Source organism: Wallemia mellicola, assembly GCF_000263375.1.
Source record: "Wallemia mellicola CBS 633.66 unplaced genomic scaffold WALSEscaffold_13, whole genome shotgun sequence".
In the NCBI taxonomy this organism is placed as follows: domain Eukaryota; kingdom Fungi; phylum Basidiomycota; class Wallemiomycetes; order Wallemiales; family Wallemiaceae; genus Wallemia; species Wallemia mellicola.
This window is the reverse complement of record NW_006531970.1, coordinates 102,086-117,465: the sequence shown is the minus strand read 5'-3', so window position 1 is coordinate 117,465 and position 15,380 is coordinate 102,086. Positions and strand designations below refer to the sequence as shown.

Here is a 15,380-nt window from a genome sequence, read left to right as displayed (position 1 = left end):
GAGAACAAGAGAATAAAGAGTAATTTAATGAAATAGTATCGAAATATTACGAAATACAAAGTTATAATTAGCAAAACCTTCTATTAACTCTTCTCTATCGTTTCTACTTTAAAATCACTTTCCTCCCGGTCACGCGGGCGACTACGTGAGTTATGTGTACCAGCTGAGTCAGCCTGTGCAAAGGCTATAGAAGCTCTCAGCAGCGCCTCCCATAATGTCCAGCTAATCTCAGACGCCCATTGGTGGAGATCGAAGTTACCATCCAGGCGAAGAAAAAGCGTGACTGTCTTATCAAAAGCCCCTATTAGTTTAGTAGAAAGTTCTAGCTTAGAGTTTAGTTCATATAATGTGTCCAATAAACCAGTTATCATTCTGTAGATGTACTCCGGTATCTAGACGTCATTTAGTGCAAAGATTGCGTTATAAAAGCCCACCTTTGACTTTTTAGCTAATACCGCAGCTGATACCGCGTTATCGATAACAAAACTTCTCCAACTGACATCCTTATCGTTATCGTAAGCTACTGGCCTTAAACCGAGCTTGTTCAAGTGGCAATTTATTCGTTTTTCTATGTATTCCTTATCAAACTCGCGATCAGAATTGAGAGAACTAAATATAGAATCCATTGCTTGGAAGTAAGCCTCATCTGTTCAAACGTTCTATGAATGTTTGTTTATGGCTGAGGGTGTACATACAGGCCAATTCATCGTCTTTCTCCCTGTCGGCAGATACTGCCCTCTTAAGAGTATCTATACCTAACTCAATTCTCCTGTGGTTTAGGACATCCTTGTAACTTTCCGTTTTGTTTGACCTCAACGTTGCTGCAATCAAGCGGAAGTCGAACGAGGGCAAACTAAGTGGACGCCTTCGCTTTGCTTTTACGTCATTAGGAATGCATATATTATCCACAGATTGCGTCTTAGGAAATTCGATCATCGAGGTATGGATAGATAAGCCGGATTAATCACGGTGATACAATCGGTAAACAAAAAACAAATCACCGTCTTACTAATTTATTCCGTTGCGGCCTGCCTGATACAAAGTACAGTTGTTCTGGTTCTTCTTCCACCTTTTTTGTTTCATCAAGAAACTGTCTCTGAGCGTATATCCTATCTATCCAATCTCTATCGATTGATTCGCGCCTGAGTATGGCATTTGCTTTGTTATAATCCTCCTCATTACCTTTGTTTAACCCTTCAGAGTGTATGATTACTTGGAGTAGTACCTCTGGAAATAAGACGTCAAGCATATAAGCCACCCTCTCGGAGGATGAAAGCTGTTCATAGGATTCTGCTCCTGTGGGCCTAGATTCTCTGTTTTGCTCTCCTGGCTGTATAATGGATTAGAAATCACTCACGAATGTGGAAGTTCACACACCTTCAAATAATCCCTAATCAATTCAACTATATCATCCCGATGACTGCTAAAAACACCGTAACAGACATTTTGGGTGATATGCTTACGACATTCGCCTCCCTTTATGAATTGATTGTGCTTCTTCAGCGCAGGTTTATATTTCTCGTTTATGATGTCATCTACGATTGGTAGACAAAGTCGCACTTGCATGTCAATATCAAGTTTAGAAAACTCTTCCACAGGGGGAATGACCTCTGGGAGTGTGTGATTCTGTGATAGACGTTTTCTCTTTTGTGGTATAATTTCCAATTGACCAACCTCACAGCTTCGAAATCCTTTCTCGGCGGACGTGTAAAACCAATCCCGTGGTATTTTCTTCTTTATGCAGTCGTTGAATTCTACGGTATAATGTGGGTCGTTGAATGCGATCACTCTCGCTGGCCAACGTATATCGGAAGACTTGGTGTATTTCGCCAGCACACCTTCCTTTCCTTGGATATCGATATCTGGATCTGGTAAGCTAACACCCGCACCAACTTGCAGCGTCTGCTGGGAACTGGTCGGCGATTCCGTGAGTGTGGTCAGCTGGCTAACCGGCGGTGAGAAATGGTGTGCAATGCTGACATCTGGAAGCTCATCGTCATTCTCATCATCATCGATTTCTGCGCTCTTCACAGCAGCTTTGAATGCATCTACCAATGTCGATGACGGTGAAAAACTCGGGTAAAAGAATGGACTATCTGTAGATTTCGTGGTATACCTTGGTGCATTAGTTTGTAGATTCTTAAATTTCTCTAATTTGTTGTTGTCTACATTGATCCTACGTCTGTATCGTCTCGCGTTAGTCTATGTTTGTGCGTTTGAGAATGGCACTCACTGGAAGCCATGCCCATCATCACCGAACAGTTCAACTTCATCGTCGTCTATTGCTTTGACTGGCCAGTAATAGGCGCGATCTGAGTCTTTATCTACTATTGTACCACTCGCGCCCAGCGCTAACCAGCGTATATCAGCTGTCTTAATATCGTCTATCTTAGCTTCTTTTACTTTATTTACGTCATTTCCAGCGAAAAGTTCATCGAATGATTTCAGTTTCCGCTTTTTATCTAATCTTTCCATCGTAGGAGAGAAGAAGGACAGAAAATTGAGAAATATAAATGAATTCATTGTTTGTTACAATAATTTTTAATTTAATACCTATAACGCTTTGAATCGCGATCGTCTCCACCTTCATATTCCCTTTTGAAGCCGCCAAATGACCTTCTCGGTGGATCCCTAGGTGGACCACCCCATTGGCGCATTGGACGGTCTCTGTCACGATCGCGGTCTCTATCACCGTATCTATCACGATCTCCGTGGCTTCTGTCTCTGTCAAATCGCGGCGGTCCATCGCGATCCCGTCTGTCGGGACTAGTTAGTAGCTTATTCTATCTTCCCACTCGATTACTCACCCGAATCGACCGCCCCCTGGTGGACCAAATCTTCCACCACCTTCACTTCTACGTGGACCACCTCTGAATCCACCACCACCACTGAGCTGGACGTTAGTGAGAGTTATCGTAATAGCAGCACACTCACCGTGGTGCCCTTGGAGGAGCAATGTCAGGGATAACAACTTTAGGTTTACCACCCAGTCCACCGCCCAATCTGCGTGGTTTCCATCCTTTAACTGTACGCCCACGTTCAACATCTACTAATATCCTCTTTCCATGAATCTTAAGGCCTTCTGCATCCTTGTATGCGGCTGTATATTGTGAGAAGTTTTCAACAATCTGCAGAAGATCACATACCTTTCATATCGCGCTCTTTCTCGAATATGAGGAAAGCATAGCCACGACTCTTTCCTGTGTCTTTATGTCTGACAATTCTAACTCTCTCAATAGGACCGTAAACTTCAAACTCCTTACGAAGGTCACTCTCGGTAGTTTCAACAGACAACCTCGCTATGAAGAGTGTCTTGAACGGATCACCAATAGCTTCAATATCTTCTGTTGGTTTGTAGTGCTCTAAAGCTCTTTTGAAGTTCTCCTGACGTTTCTTCTGTCGTTCAGCCTTCCTTATAGCTACTTGATAGACTTCTGCAAGCTTAACTTGTAGATCATTTGATTCGATATCCTCGTCTAATATTCCATTCTGCTTCGCCCGCCTATCTTCCTGCTCTTCCTTGAGGGAATGCAAAATCTCGCCGATTCCAGATTGTGCGTTAGACTTTGAGCGTGTTGGATCTCTCTCTAGAGGTTTAGCATATGGTAGCGGGGGTCTAGGAGCGAATAGCTGATATGTCGTCAGTTTTAGGTATATTTAAACAACTTGTACCAACTTTCAGCAAATTAGCTGGTAACAAATGTGTCCTAAGGGAAGTATGAGTTTGAATACTATATTGTATAGTTAATATACTCACATAATGCAATATACTGCACGATTGACGTGATGGTGACCAAGAAAAGAGCGAGATTACTTCAATTATCAGTACTTTCATCATAAACAGAAAGAAAATGTCAGTTTTATCAACACAGAGACTTCGTGAGTATATAATATTCACTTTATAACTAGAGTGTCTAATATCACAAATAGAGGGTAAGAATGTATTGGTAACAGGTGCATCGAGTGGTATAGGAGCTGCTACATCACTACTTTACGCTAAAGCAGGCGCCAACGTCGTTCTTGCGGCTAGGAGAGCCGAAAAACTAGAGGAGATAGTCAAACAAGCGAGAGAACTCAACCCTCGTGGAAACTACGAGGCTGTTAATCTGGACATCTCAAAAAGGGAAGAAATTAATCAATTCTTCCAACGCACGTCATTCAAGGCGTTTGACATCCTTGTCAACAACGCTGGACTCGTTAAGGGCTTGGAAGAGGTTGGAAGTATAAATGATGATGATGTCGATACCATGTTTGATACAAATGTTATCGGTCTCATAAAATTGACACAAATTTTCGTCAATCATTTCAAAGAGCGTAACGCAGGACACGTCGTTAATTTGGGCAGTATAGCAGGCTTAGAACCATACCAGAGAGGTTCAATCTATTGCAGCACCAAACATGCTGTCCGTTCATTTACGAGCTCACTCATGAAAGAACTCGTAGGCACACCTATACGCGTTTCGGAAGTAGAGCCAGGCCTTGTTGAAACTGAATTCTCTGTTGTTAGATTCAGAGGCGATAAGGAGCAAGCAGACAACGTTTACAAGGACTTAGACCCTCTTACACCAGAAGACATAGCAGAGGAGATCATCTGGATCACCAGCCGTCCACCACACGTACAGGTCGCCAATACACTCGTCTTCCCAACCAACCAAGCCTCAGCAGGTATCGTCGCCAGACCAGGCAAATCAAACAACTAATGTAAATCAAATGCATAAATTTATACAAACACGTGGTGGTAATCAAAAAAGAAAAATCATAAGCATCATCTTTATTGTCTTTCCTTGATATTAAGGTGCTCATTATACTATCTTCATCCACCCGCACCTGCAAGTTCGACAATAAGCTTACATGCACAATCCAAGAACAAAAATGGCGAGCAAACGTCGCCCGCTTGTTGAGATTGTTGTAATTTCTGATTAGCGTCGTAAAGTCTGTCGACATTCGGTGCTGAATGACCCTCCGATGTATTATTGCTAAATTCACCTGGACTCTTCACACCTGGCGAACTCTCAGCTGAGTTTTCATGACTGTCAAATCGAATGTAATCTTCTGATGTTGGCGGTATAGGGAAATAATCAACTAGTCTAAAGTCAACGAGGTAGTTACTCTCATCGACTCTATATAATTGTAAATCCATTCTGATAATCACATTCTTGATTCTTGATCTTGTCTCAACGAAGAACAAATCTTGTGGAATTTGCAAGTCATCTTGATGTGCATTTGAATTTGGTGGTTTCGCAGGTAAATCCTTTTTCTTCCATTCCATACCGAGTGATTTTAATGTGCGATATATTTCAAGCATGACTTCCATAGGTGGTGATCTCGACCTTATACCGAAATGCCATTTGGATGCTTTGGATTTCTTCACGGATGTTGATTGCTGTTGAGTTGATTTCTCCTTGCTTTGTTGAGGAACTGGGGCATCACCACGTTGGGTATGCTTAATGGTATCTTTCGCAATCCGTTCTTCCGGTACAGTCGATGATGGCATCGCTGACATAGGCTCAACCGATATTGGCTGTGAGCTTCTGCTTTGGAGGACCTTGGTTGGGTCTTTTTTAGTTGATTTATGTGAGTCGTTAAGCTTGAGCGACTCCATTTTGTATGCCTGAGAACTATCTTCGTCATTGTTTTGAGGTAATGAGCTATCTAAAACTGTAAAACGCTCCTCCAAATCGTAATCATCGAGGCCATCAAAATCGTCATATTCGTCATTATCTTCGACAGCTGGTTGTTGGTCTTGTGGGCTATTTCTTGCTTTTCTTTTAATAGATGTAGACCTTCTGGAGCCTGTCATGTGTTCCAAACCCGCATTCCAAGCAGGTGGTGAGCTAGAGAGGAAATTATCCATCGCTTGGTCTTGCCTATCACCGGCCGTTTGAACCATACGTTTGTGATCACGCACGAGTTGATAAGCCACTTTAAATTGATTCTCATTTTCAGCTTTCAACTCTTCAATGATTTGTTCGATATCGAAAGGACCCATTTTCTCGACCAAGTCGTTGACGATGTTTCTGTCGATAATGCCTAAATCTGGACTAATTTCTTCGCCCTCGGCGATAATATCCTCCGGTGATTTCTTTTCATCTTCGTTTGAAGGCGTCGTCGCCGGTGGGAGAGGTTCGAGATACTTTGGAAGACCAACCTTGAACCAGGGGAGTTCCCTGATCTCTGGGACGGTTATACGCTTGACAGGGTCGACTACGAGCATTTGAGAGAGAAGACTCTTTGTCTCCTGTGAGAGGTAGCTAGGTAGGTGATATACACCGCCTATCGAGGGGTTATTAAAGAAGCCATAAAAGTATAGAGCATACCATTAATCTTCTTGAAAAGGTTTGGAATGAATTCATCGTCAAATGGCAGTCGACCGCAGAGCATGACGTAGAGGATGACACCACAGCTCCAGATATCAATCTCTGGGCCAGCGTAGAGCTTTCCAGAGATAACTTCTGGTGCTGCGTAATTGGGACTTCCACAGCTCGTCTTTAAAAAGTCACCGTCCGTCATGATGTTTGATAAACCGAAATCGGCGATTTTGACCATATTGAAATCATCCAATAGGAGATTCTCTGGTTTGAGATCTCTGTGTACTATAGAGTGCCTGTGGCAGTATTCTACGGCGCAGATGATCTGCTGGAAGAATCTCCGTGCTTCATCTTCCGGCATCTAAGGGGGAGTTAGGGATCTGTATAGGGAAGTGTAATATACACACTTTGCCGCGCTCTACTATATAATTGAATAATTCATTCCCAGCATACTAAAAGCAGTTAGTAGGTGTATTTCCGTATAAGGTATGATCTACCTCCATGACCATAATAATATCCGTAGGCGTACTAATAACTTCATATCTAAATAGCAGGTAAGAGAAAGCGTATGAGTAAATAATCTACCTACAGCTTGATTATATGAGGATGGCGTAGTAGCTTCAGATATTGGATCTCACGCTTAACCCTCGAACTTATATCTAAACTGTGTATTTTACGCTTGTTCAATATCTTCATAGCCACCTTATGGCCAGTGAGTGCGTGTACAGCGACTAGAGGTTGTATGTAAGCGTATGTAAGCTTAGCTAAACTGCTGACTAACGCTTGACTTTACCAAATGAACCGGTACCAAGCGTCTGCAATACCTCGTATTGACCAATCTTTGATGGCCGCTTAGGTTTTATTTCTGACATTTTTAGTTGAACTTTATCGCTCAGACGGTGACTGTCAGGATGAATGACAGTATAAAGAAGAGGTTTATACCAAAATCTTTGAAAAAGAAGGACGACAATAGCTATTCAGATATTTACTATCAGGATGGCGTACAGCAGGGCGACGCAGGTATCACTCTCCCTAATAAGATCGAAGTGCGTTCATTGCTTTCACTTACAAGTACTCTATCTGACCCCCGATTAAGCATTTAATACACGTAGACGGTACCATGTCTGGTCTACCTCCCAGCTGGGCCAATCAGCTCTCTGAACTTGGCTATCAAGCTGGTCTAGATACGCCCACAATCAACCAGCACAAGTCACGCTCAAATGATAGCACCCGCTCTACTTTATCCACGCTCTCCATCCCTGAACTCAGAATCGGGGATGAAGATGAGGACTGGAGTGGTGGTGTAATGAAAGCTCTAGAGCGGTCCTCAACCTCTGAAAAACGTACAAAAAGATCGTCTGATTTGATACAAAACGCTGCGACTAGACGCTCTTCCGTTATTAACTTTGGTCCGACATCATCCTCAAAAAGACCGGAGATAGGACGTAGACCAGCGACAGCAGATACGGCCACTAGACCCACTTTCCATCACACTACAACCAACACCACTAACCGGCCGAAGTTCGTACGTAACGACTCTGATGTATCCACCCGTAGTGATAGTTTACTTCCTCAAAAATCTCCAACAAAAATCTCTCAACAGCGTTGGTCACCGCCGAAAGTATCTAAAACGCCCAGCACAGCATCAAAACAGAGATGGGAACCTCCTACACTAGAGGAAGGTGTTGATTTAGATACTTCTTTGAGATCCTCAACCAAGTCTAGCCATCAGCCGCGTAGTATTGACGAATACATTAATAGCAGTGCCAGCGCGAGCACTAAGGAAGTTCCTCGCTACACAGTTCCCAGATCTTTTGCTGCAGCTCAAGACCAATACCTGTCAAATGATAAAATACGGAAGGAGATTGATGCTCGTCATGGTGTGAAAGGCGAGAAAGACGATGTCTATGGCGGTTTAGAGGAGGAGGATAATTATGACGAAGATGTTGATAATAATTTCGACCCCCAGTTAGATTCGCCTCACGATGTCGACGAAAATGATGAAGGTATTCATTGGGATATGATCAAAAGCCCATCTGGTTTATCTATTCAATTATCACCCTTACAAATTGATCAGCACACTTTCGAGTTATCAGAAAGTACGACATCCCCGGACACGCAAATTCATCCATCACTCCATCGCGGTTCAATAGATAGCACAAACTCACCAAAATCGGAATTGCAAAAGAAGGTCGAGACTCGCAAACGATCAAGATCTTCTCTTATCGTTATGGACAGAACACGGCGGCAGACCTCAATTTCATCGACGCCGGGATCAGTAGCTGATGAAGATGACTTAACAGGCGAATACCTTAAAGACATACAACCGCAAAACAATCTCGATGATCTCGTTGAAGATGATGACGGTACTGAATTCTCATTAATTGATACACCTGGCTTGGGTATAAATGTGCTGGGAAATGCCGAAAACAGCAACAACGACGATGACGATAATGTGAGCGAAAGTAGTGCCTCAACCGCTAAAGTTGCAGATAACTCTATGGTGTTTGACATACCAACAAATGAAACAACACCAGAAATACCACCTCCTCCATCACCAACCCAGGAGACAACAAGTGAGGTCGAAAACGCTCTTAGCAAGTTTGCTACAGAGGGTGACGTAGAATCCCTTTATCCAGTCCAAGATCGCGTTATCATAGCTATGGGTATGAGTGGTCATATCTACCAATTCCACAACAAAGCTTTAAAGATAGTCCAGAAGAGTAATGAAAGTCAAAGGTTATCAAATTTACATAATGAATTATCGATAATAAAATCACTTAATTCTTCAAATATTCTACCGATCGAGGAAATGTTCTTAACTATGAGGGATGGATCACCAGTAGCAACGCTAGTAATGCCATTAATGACAAGATCACTGACAGATATAATTTCGCTAATTGACAGTGGTTTACAACTAAATGAAAGACAAATTGGACGTATTGTCTATGATATCTTACAAGCACTAGAATGCTTGAGATTTAAACAGATTATACACAGGGATGTCAGATCTGATACGATCATGATTTCACAAAATGGTACATCAATATTGACTGATTTCGCCAACGCTGTACAAGCTCAAAGTTATCCAGTGAGCGATACTATAAGTGCACCATTTTGGATGGCTCCAGAATTAGTACAAGACGGCGGTCAATATACGCATAAATCTGACGTATGGAGTTTAAGTGAGTGTCATAGTTATTATTATTATGAAACTAACCAGCTTAGTTGCGACGACGTATGAGATGGTAACTGGTATGCCGCCATATGCCGAATACGATGAGGGCGCTCTCTTCAATAAACTAGCATTAGGTTTGCCGGACTTACCTCATGAGACATCAAACACTATTAGGGAGTTCGTCGTCAGAACAGCTGTGCCAAATTCTAAATCGAGGATGTCATCTAGACAAATACTCGATGGAGAGTCATTCGTTGATGAGCATAATATTAGCAAACACGAGGAAATCAGTCTCATTCTCGAGATCGCACAACAGTTAGAGGGTGAAGGAACACCTGAGTAATACCTTTAATAATACACACACGGACAAATAAGCTGATTCCCTAGATGGGATATATCAGCTTTCTTTTTTCACTCTGGGAAAAACAGGAATACCCTTCTCTTCAATTCTTTGCTTTTCATTTTTTCGCTTTATAATTGTTTAATTTCTTTGTATTTTGTATCAATTTATACTTTTAGGAAGATAAAGGCGCTCATATATTGTAATGTTCGTACAGAAGGTGGTTGGAGATATGGGTGATATTAAAGTGATTGAACAATCAATAAAGATTAGTCAATTTGATATACTGTCGAAGGTTTAACATATAAAAAAGTCGAGCCGAGTAAAAGTAAAACAAAAACGGTAACTCCATCCGGGAGAGATACACTAACTTTAAACGAAGATAGCTGCACCAGCGAGGAGGGCGATTGAAGATGCGGAGACCAAGCCGATCAAGCCATTGTATGATTGAGCAGCAGAGTCACCATCTTGGTTACTAGCACCTCCACCGTTTGTGGTAACATCTTGAGTTGGCTTTCCATTAGAATCGGTGGTAGACTTTGTGGATTGCTTAGGAACATTTAAGCTAGATTGAGTAACACAGTTTGATGAGGAAGGTGTCATAGCTGCGCTAGATGGAGTAGCGGTGTCACCAATGGTGTAAGTTGTGAGTTGACCACCTTCTTGAGTGAGAGTACCAGTGTATCTTTGTGCGAAAGAGCTGTATGAGTTCTCACCGACTGGGAACATACCTGGTGGGTATGCTGGGTCGGCATCACATGTTTGGAAGTTTTGTTCTTCGTAGTCACCAGGCATAATGAATGAACAACCCATTTCATCGAGCTTGTGCTCACACATAACACTAAGAAATTGTTAGAATGTTCCGAAAAACTTCATTTTCACTTACGATGCTGGGTAAGTTTCGTTACCAGCTGTGCAAACTCTGAGACAGACTTGCTCGTAAGAGAGGAACTCCATCCATTCGGCGTAGTGGACATCAGAGCCTGAGATGTTTGAGGTAACGTTACCACCAACTGGGTTACCATCACCAGTAGCACCGTGTGGGTCGAGTTCTCCACCGTAGTCACCATCCTTAAGGCCAATCTTGGTGAAGTCACCCCAACCTACGACTTGAACGTAGAATGGAGTCTTGATGAAGTGAGCAGCCTTGATTGTACCTTCTGGAATGAGTCTTGCGTTGTTTCTTGGTTGAGTACACCAAGCAACTTGCTCAGCTTCGGTCTCACCGATAGTCTTGCCTTCATCCTTTGGACCGAAAATACACCAGTCCTGAGAGTGTTAAGAAAAATTTCCGACAAACAAGACGACTCACATCAATGGAGTTGACAGTAACGAGTCTGGCCTCTGAGTCACCCTTACCCGCTTGCATGGTTGGTTCAGCTGGGTTGGTCTTACCCATTGTACCAGTTGCGACGACACCTTCCATAGAAGAGTTGACATCTTGAGCGGATGTGAATGCGGCGAGGGCTAATAAAGCTGATGCAGTGAATGAGCGCATTTTTGCTTTAAAGGTTTCTTAAAGAGTGTTGTAAGTTTGTTCTTGGTGGAGAAGCAAGAATGCAGTAGACAGCTTCCAGGTCTGATCGTTAAGCATGCTGCGGCTATCTTAGATTGGCTAGGGTATAATATAAAATAAAATCAAAAGTGCTATTAATATACATTTGTGTTCAATAAAAAGGAAACAAATCTAAAGAAGAAACTCTAAGCCAAGCACTTGTACTTAAGGTCCACCGAGTGTATTTTCAGGTACAACTAATGAATTTACAATAAAATAAAGACAATATACGTTATAATAAAGTGAGACAACTTTATTCATTATAGTTGCCTTTTTAGAACGTTTTTGTTAATAGCTACCGACGTCAGAATGACGCCTGAAGGAAAAATAGAAATAGAAATTGGGGTATCTATATACTTGCTATTAAATATTAACAAGAAAATACTTACAAGGATCTAGACCCGTATAAAATTTTAAGGGTGCATCCAGCCGGCAATTGACAAAGTCCCCTAAAACGAAAAGCTAATTGAGGAGGAATTGAATTTTATAATGTAAATGTCGTACGATGAAGATCTTAATAAAAAACCAGAATAAGTTTCTCAAATTGGATGACAACCTAAGAGTGGTGCATTATGAGGACACCAAGGAAAGCTATAGCCAGGGTCGATTGACAAACTTGCTATTAGAAGATTCAGATATTACTATACTCTCAATTGACGACGACAGTTACAAGCTGGATAGAGATTTTGGTAGAGATATTACAATATACTCATCCATAGATAAAGTTCTGGGATACTTTATAGCTATATCACCCTCAATCAGTGGAACTATAGTTGGCTTAGGTGAAGACAATCATGTAGTTTTCCAAATTAAAAAGTCAGCTGATAGACAGAAACTGCCACCGACTGTAGAACTATACGATCATCCGTACGATAGCAACTATTTATTAGCTTATATCAGAATAAATCAACAAGGCAAAGCAAGATCATCTATAAGAGATGCTTACTGTAATGGTAATTGGAATACATTCAATAGCTTAGTCAATCTTATTAATATCGGTGGATCGGTTGGTTTAGACAATAAATTGTTCAGCTTTTATTACCCAGAGAGACAGCAAACTCTGAATGGTAAATACATCAGTGGTTATTACAGATATGAACTAGGGTACAATACAGACGAGTTTAGAGATCTACGAGCGAATCCTCGATGTCTTATTGAATCGCAGTTCTTGACAATAAGATGCTACATAGACTATTTCATTCACAATGGTTTCATAGATAAGGACACAGCAGTGTATTTAACAGGTGAAACAACACAATTAGCTTCTGTAGTGAAATTAATAGCTGATATCCTTCATAAAACTATCTATCTTCCACATTCCACCATTCAAGAAAGAAGCATCGAGCATAAATATATACCTCTATTAGGCATAGGACTATCTGACTATTTCAAACACTCAAATAAACGGTCATTCGAAGAGTTAGTCAAGTATAGAAGGAATTCCTATAATCATCACATCAATACACCTCAATCAACTCCGCCTTTGACACCAATCTTAACACCGCCGTCTGTGACTTTGAATACCCAAACAAGTAAATTGTTAACGCCAGTCGACGAGCAATTCGAATTACCTAGTATATCAGTTGATGAACAATTTCATCTGCCTAGCCAAAAACATCAAGACAGTGATGCTTATATCCTACCAGATGAGGAGATATCAACAATATATGAGTCGTTAATACAAGAGCATAAGAGATTAGAGCATATATCTATTTGTCATTTTAACAAATTTTACTGATTCAATTTAATTCACTTGATGTGTTGTTTATTGTATTTGACTAAAATGTATAAATCATCAGACATTACCATGAAGATAGCCAGAAGTTGATTAAGATGATTGGCCATCTAGTATGTTGCTTGGCGTGATTCTCTTTACCTGGCTTGCTAATCATTAGAAAAAGTTGCACCAACTGATGTGCTTCTTCTATTGGGAGATTTTGAAATAATTCATGGAGTTTAGCGATCTTTGTTGTAAACTAAACATGACTTTGGCTCAATCAAATGTGTAAAACAAGACATGCATTGACGATAATAAACTGATGTTTAGACTAAGGTAATTGGAATGATTATAGTACTACGCACATACTAGCTAAGATTTTTCAAGTGAAAATTTTGTAGTATCATGGTAAGACCCAAGACCATATTTAGTATTTCATTTTAGACTCAACACCCCTTTTAGTAAGAAAACAAAATCCTATCAAATGCATCTACCTTTGCCTCAAATCACCCCAATTGACTAAACTCGAGAAATCGTTGGATGTAAACAGACTTATTTATGTTGTTTTTCAACTAACTTTTACCATTTGAGCAAGGATAAAGATGTTTATCTCATAGAAAATAAGTTCATTATATTAATTCATTTTATAGTTTTAGCGTCCGTTTCGTTTAGTTTCATATTGAATGTCTCTGCTAGAATCGGAAGTTGCACTTCTATGTGTAATACCTTTACCTTCACAAAAGCTATTGTTATCTGGTGATGGTAGCACGACTACGTAGGCAGAATAATCGTACCAATCGTTAATTCTGACACACCCTACAGCATTTGAAACACCTCTCAAAGGGTGTAGAGCATCGGAGACAGCCGTCTCAAGTACTTTTGATGCAGTACCAGGATCACATTTTCTTGCATCGGGGATAATCCAAAATCCATAACCAAGTGCATTGAACTTGTTTGCTTTACAGGATTCCTTAGCAATTCTATCAGCTTTATCACTTTGGAATTTGGAAATAGTTGAGTAAATGGCTGCGCATGCCCCACCCCAACTAACCAAATAATTAGTATAAGTAAATATGGTAGACCATTGGACGTTAAAGGGACCTGACTGAACCGCATTATATCCATTCTCGACAGTATTAGGGTACTCAGAAAGTTGTACCAAATCACTTTCGAGCTTTCTTTGATGATCATCTAGATCTGGCACTGCTTGTACAAACATCAGCATACTCGACATTAATAAGATGACTATTGATGTCTTCAAGACATTTCTCCACCTCAGGTACTCCATAGTCCTTGGGAGATCTAAACGAGGATTTGACAGTTTAATTAACACAAGTACATCTGGCTTAAAGTTATATTACAAAATATAGTAGTATTCTTCGACTATTGGTACAAAATTAAATGGTTATGTGATAAAATTACTGATGATACAACCATAGCGACGTTGTGACACAGGGGTTTACTTGTGATTCAGGAACAAGGTTTCTTTTCGGACAGGAATCGTAATGTACTTCCCATTAGAATTGCTCGTGTCAGTCACATCATGGTAGAGGACGTGTCGGTAAACTACGCGAGGTCTTATCATTCACAATCTAGAATTCAAATATAATGACTCTAGGAGGGAACTATTGCTAATACATTACACTTTTCACGCTATTTAAAAACTCACTGTCTTATTATTGACAGTGACCATTACATCGTCAAATGAATCATTAATACATAATCTTAGATGATTGAAACATATAATATCATCAGACAACCTATTGAATTTTCATTTCCTTATCTTTCTCAATGAAATCGATTGGTGATTGACCTGATTGTGCTGATAAGGATGTGTATACATTTTGTGGAATGTGTCCAGCGAAAGATTTCATAATTCCATCTGGATTGTAATGGTGAACTATTTTACCACCTAAGTGTGGCGATAAGTGACGTCATATTTATACTTTAGCGTACTCACCACCGGATTCAACTTCTTGAGCGTAGTTTTTAATCTCAGCGTCACTGGCTGAATCTTTAAATACTACGATATATCTTTCGTGTTGTTCTGTCATTTTTAAGTTAGCTCGGATTATCCAACGGTATAGAGGGTACACACCTGCGTTCATTTTCGAAACTTGTTGAGCTGTAGGTATGACTATATTCTTACTGGTTTTGTGATTGTAGCTGTATAAAGCTAAAGATGTCAAGATGACGGTTGTGATCACAAGTATTATTTTGAAAAGCACTCTCATCACAGTTAAGGTACAAGAAAGGCTGATAAGCACGTTTAATTAAATTTA

General features: G+C 40.6%; 10 protein-coding genes across 10 annotated transcripts; 3 read left to right on the top strand and 7 right to left on the bottom strand.

Moving 5' to 3' along the window:
• Positions 1–83: 83 nt before the first annotated feature.
• WALSEDRAFT_64870 (hypothetical protein) lies at positions 84–936 on the bottom strand (the record flags this gene model as incomplete). The annotated part of the gene is made up of 3 exons (XM_006958905.1): positions 84–392; positions 435–646; positions 696–936. The coding sequence occupies 3 exons, from the start codon at positions 934–936 to the stop codon at positions 84–86; spliced, it is 762 nt and encodes a 253-aa protein (XP_006958967.1).
• Positions 937–997: 61 nt separating this feature from the next.
• WALSEDRAFT_64869 (hypothetical protein) lies at positions 998–2,475 on the bottom strand (the record flags this gene model as incomplete). Its single annotated transcript, XM_006958904.1, has 3 exons — positions 998–1,330; positions 1,378–2,182; positions 2,234–2,475. 3 exons carry the CDS (start codon positions 2,473–2,475, stop codon positions 998–1,000), a joined length of 1,380 nt encoding a protein of 459 aa, XP_006958966.1.
• A 46-nt stretch (positions 2,476–2,521) lies between these two features.
• WALSEDRAFT_46804 (RNA-binding domain-containing protein) lies at positions 2,522–3,802 on the bottom strand. Its single transcript, XM_006958903.1, has 6 exons — positions 3,758–3,802; positions 3,677–3,707; positions 3,147–3,630; positions 2,935–3,100; positions 2,808–2,888; positions 2,522–2,757 (listed from the first exon to the last, which is right to left on the bottom strand). Coding segments are annotated over exons 1-6 (975 nt in total). The 5' UTR covers positions 3,760–3,802; the 3' UTR covers positions 2,522–2,546.
• Positions 3,803–3,851: 49 nt separating this feature from the next.
• On the top strand, positions 3,852–4,700 carry WALSEDRAFT_64867 (NAD(P)-binding protein; the record flags this gene model as incomplete). The annotated part of the gene is made up of 2 exons (XM_006958902.1): positions 3,852–3,879; positions 3,931–4,700. The coding sequence occupies 2 exons, from the start codon at positions 3,852–3,854 to the stop codon at positions 4,698–4,700; spliced, it is 798 nt and encodes a 265-aa protein (XP_006958964.1).
• Positions 3,934–7,199, bottom strand: WALSEDRAFT_60662 (Pkinase-domain-containing protein). Its single transcript, XM_006958901.1, has 6 exons — positions 7,090–7,199; positions 6,898–7,039; positions 6,806–6,851; positions 6,716–6,760; positions 6,318–6,669; positions 3,934–6,273 (listed from the first exon to the last, which is right to left on the bottom strand). Exons 1-6 carry the CDS (start codon positions 7,178–7,180, stop codon positions 4,814–4,816), a joined length of 2,136 nt encoding a protein of 711 aa, XP_006958963.1. The 5' UTR covers positions 7,181–7,199; the 3' UTR covers positions 3,934–4,813.
• WALSEDRAFT_60661 (kinase-like protein) lies at positions 7,170–9,987 on the top strand. Its single transcript, XM_006958900.1, has 3 exons — positions 7,170–7,354; positions 7,405–9,493; positions 9,537–9,987. Exons 1-3 carry the CDS (start codon positions 7,220–7,222, stop codon positions 9,827–9,829), a joined length of 2,517 nt encoding a protein of 838 aa, XP_006958962.1. The 5' UTR covers positions 7,170–7,219; the 3' UTR covers positions 9,830–9,987.
• A 211-nt stretch (positions 9,988–10,198) lies between these two features.
• Positions 10,199–11,225, bottom strand: WALSEDRAFT_19548 (macrofage activating glyco protein; the record flags this gene model as incomplete). Its single annotated transcript, XM_006958840.1, has 3 exons — positions 10,199–10,667; positions 10,713–11,095; positions 11,139–11,225. 3 exons carry the CDS (start codon positions 11,223–11,225, stop codon positions 10,199–10,201), a joined length of 939 nt encoding a protein of 312 aa, XP_006958902.1.
• A 160-nt stretch (positions 11,226–11,385) lies between these two features.
• On the top strand, positions 11,386–13,486 carry WALSEDRAFT_60660 (hypothetical protein). Its single transcript, XM_006958899.1, has one exon. It carries the CDS (start codon positions 11,887–11,889, stop codon positions 13,117–13,119), a length of 1,233 nt encoding a protein of 410 aa, XP_006958961.1. The 5' UTR covers positions 11,386–11,886; the 3' UTR covers positions 13,120–13,486.
• Positions 13,487–13,562: 76 nt separating this feature from the next.
• WALSEDRAFT_60659 (hypothetical protein) lies at positions 13,563–15,344 on the bottom strand. Its single transcript, XM_006958897.1, has 3 exons — positions 15,197–15,344; positions 15,059–15,145; positions 13,563–15,010 (listed from the first exon to the last, which is right to left on the bottom strand). Exon 3 carries the CDS (start codon positions 14,384–14,386, stop codon positions 13,751–13,753), a length of 636 nt encoding a protein of 211 aa, XP_006958959.1. The 5' UTR covers positions 14,387–15,010; positions 15,059–15,145; positions 15,197–15,344; the 3' UTR covers positions 13,563–13,750.
• On the bottom strand, positions 14,859–15,206 carry WALSEDRAFT_64861 (hypothetical protein; the record flags this gene model as incomplete). Its single annotated transcript, XM_006958898.1, has 3 exons — positions 14,859–15,010; positions 15,059–15,145; positions 15,197–15,206. The coding sequence occupies 3 exons, from the start codon at positions 15,204–15,206 to the stop codon at positions 14,859–14,861; spliced, it is 249 nt and encodes an 82-aa protein (XP_006958960.1).
• Positions 15,345–15,380: the final 36 nt, after the last annotated feature.

Coding starts and splice junctions, on each gene's coding strand:
- WALSEDRAFT_46804 (XM_006958903.1), bottom strand. Junction 3,631..3,676: donor TACCAGCTAATTTGCTGAAA/GTTGGTACAAGT, acceptor ACGACATATCAG/CTATTCGCTCCTAGACCCCC. Junction 2,758..2,807: donor CCAGGGGGCGGTCGATTCGG/GTGAGTAATCGA, acceptor TAGTCCCGACAG/ACGGGATCGCGATGGACCGC.
- WALSEDRAFT_60662 (XM_006958901.1), bottom strand. CDS start 7,180: ATGTCAGAAATAAAACCTAAGCGGCCATCAAAGATTGGTCAATACGAG. Junction 6,852..6,897: donor CATCCTCATATAATCAAGCT/GTAGGTAGATTA, acceptor CCTGCTATTTAG/ATATGAAGTTATTAGTACGC. Junction 6,761..6,805: donor ATATTATTATGGTCATGGAG/GTAGATCATACC, acceptor AACTGCTTTTAG/TATGCTGGGAATGAATTATT.
- WALSEDRAFT_60661 (XM_006958900.1), top strand. CDS start 7,220: ATGAATGACAGTATAAAGAAGAGGTTTATACCAAAATCTTTGAAAAAG. Junction 7,355..7,404: donor CTCTCCCTAATAAGATCGAA/GTGCGTTCATTG, acceptor CCCCCGATTAAG/CATTTAATACACGTAGACGG. Junction 9,494..9,536: donor ATCTGACGTATGGAGTTTAA/GTGAGTGTCATA, acceptor TAACCAGCTTAG/TTGCGACGACGTATGAGATG.
- WALSEDRAFT_60660 (XM_006958899.1), top strand. CDS start 11,887: ATGAAGATCTTAATAAAAAACCAGAATAAGTTTCTCAAATTGGATGAC.
- WALSEDRAFT_60659 (XM_006958897.1), bottom strand. CDS start 14,386: ATGGAGTACCTGAGGTGGAGAAATGTCTTGAAGACATCAATAGTCATC.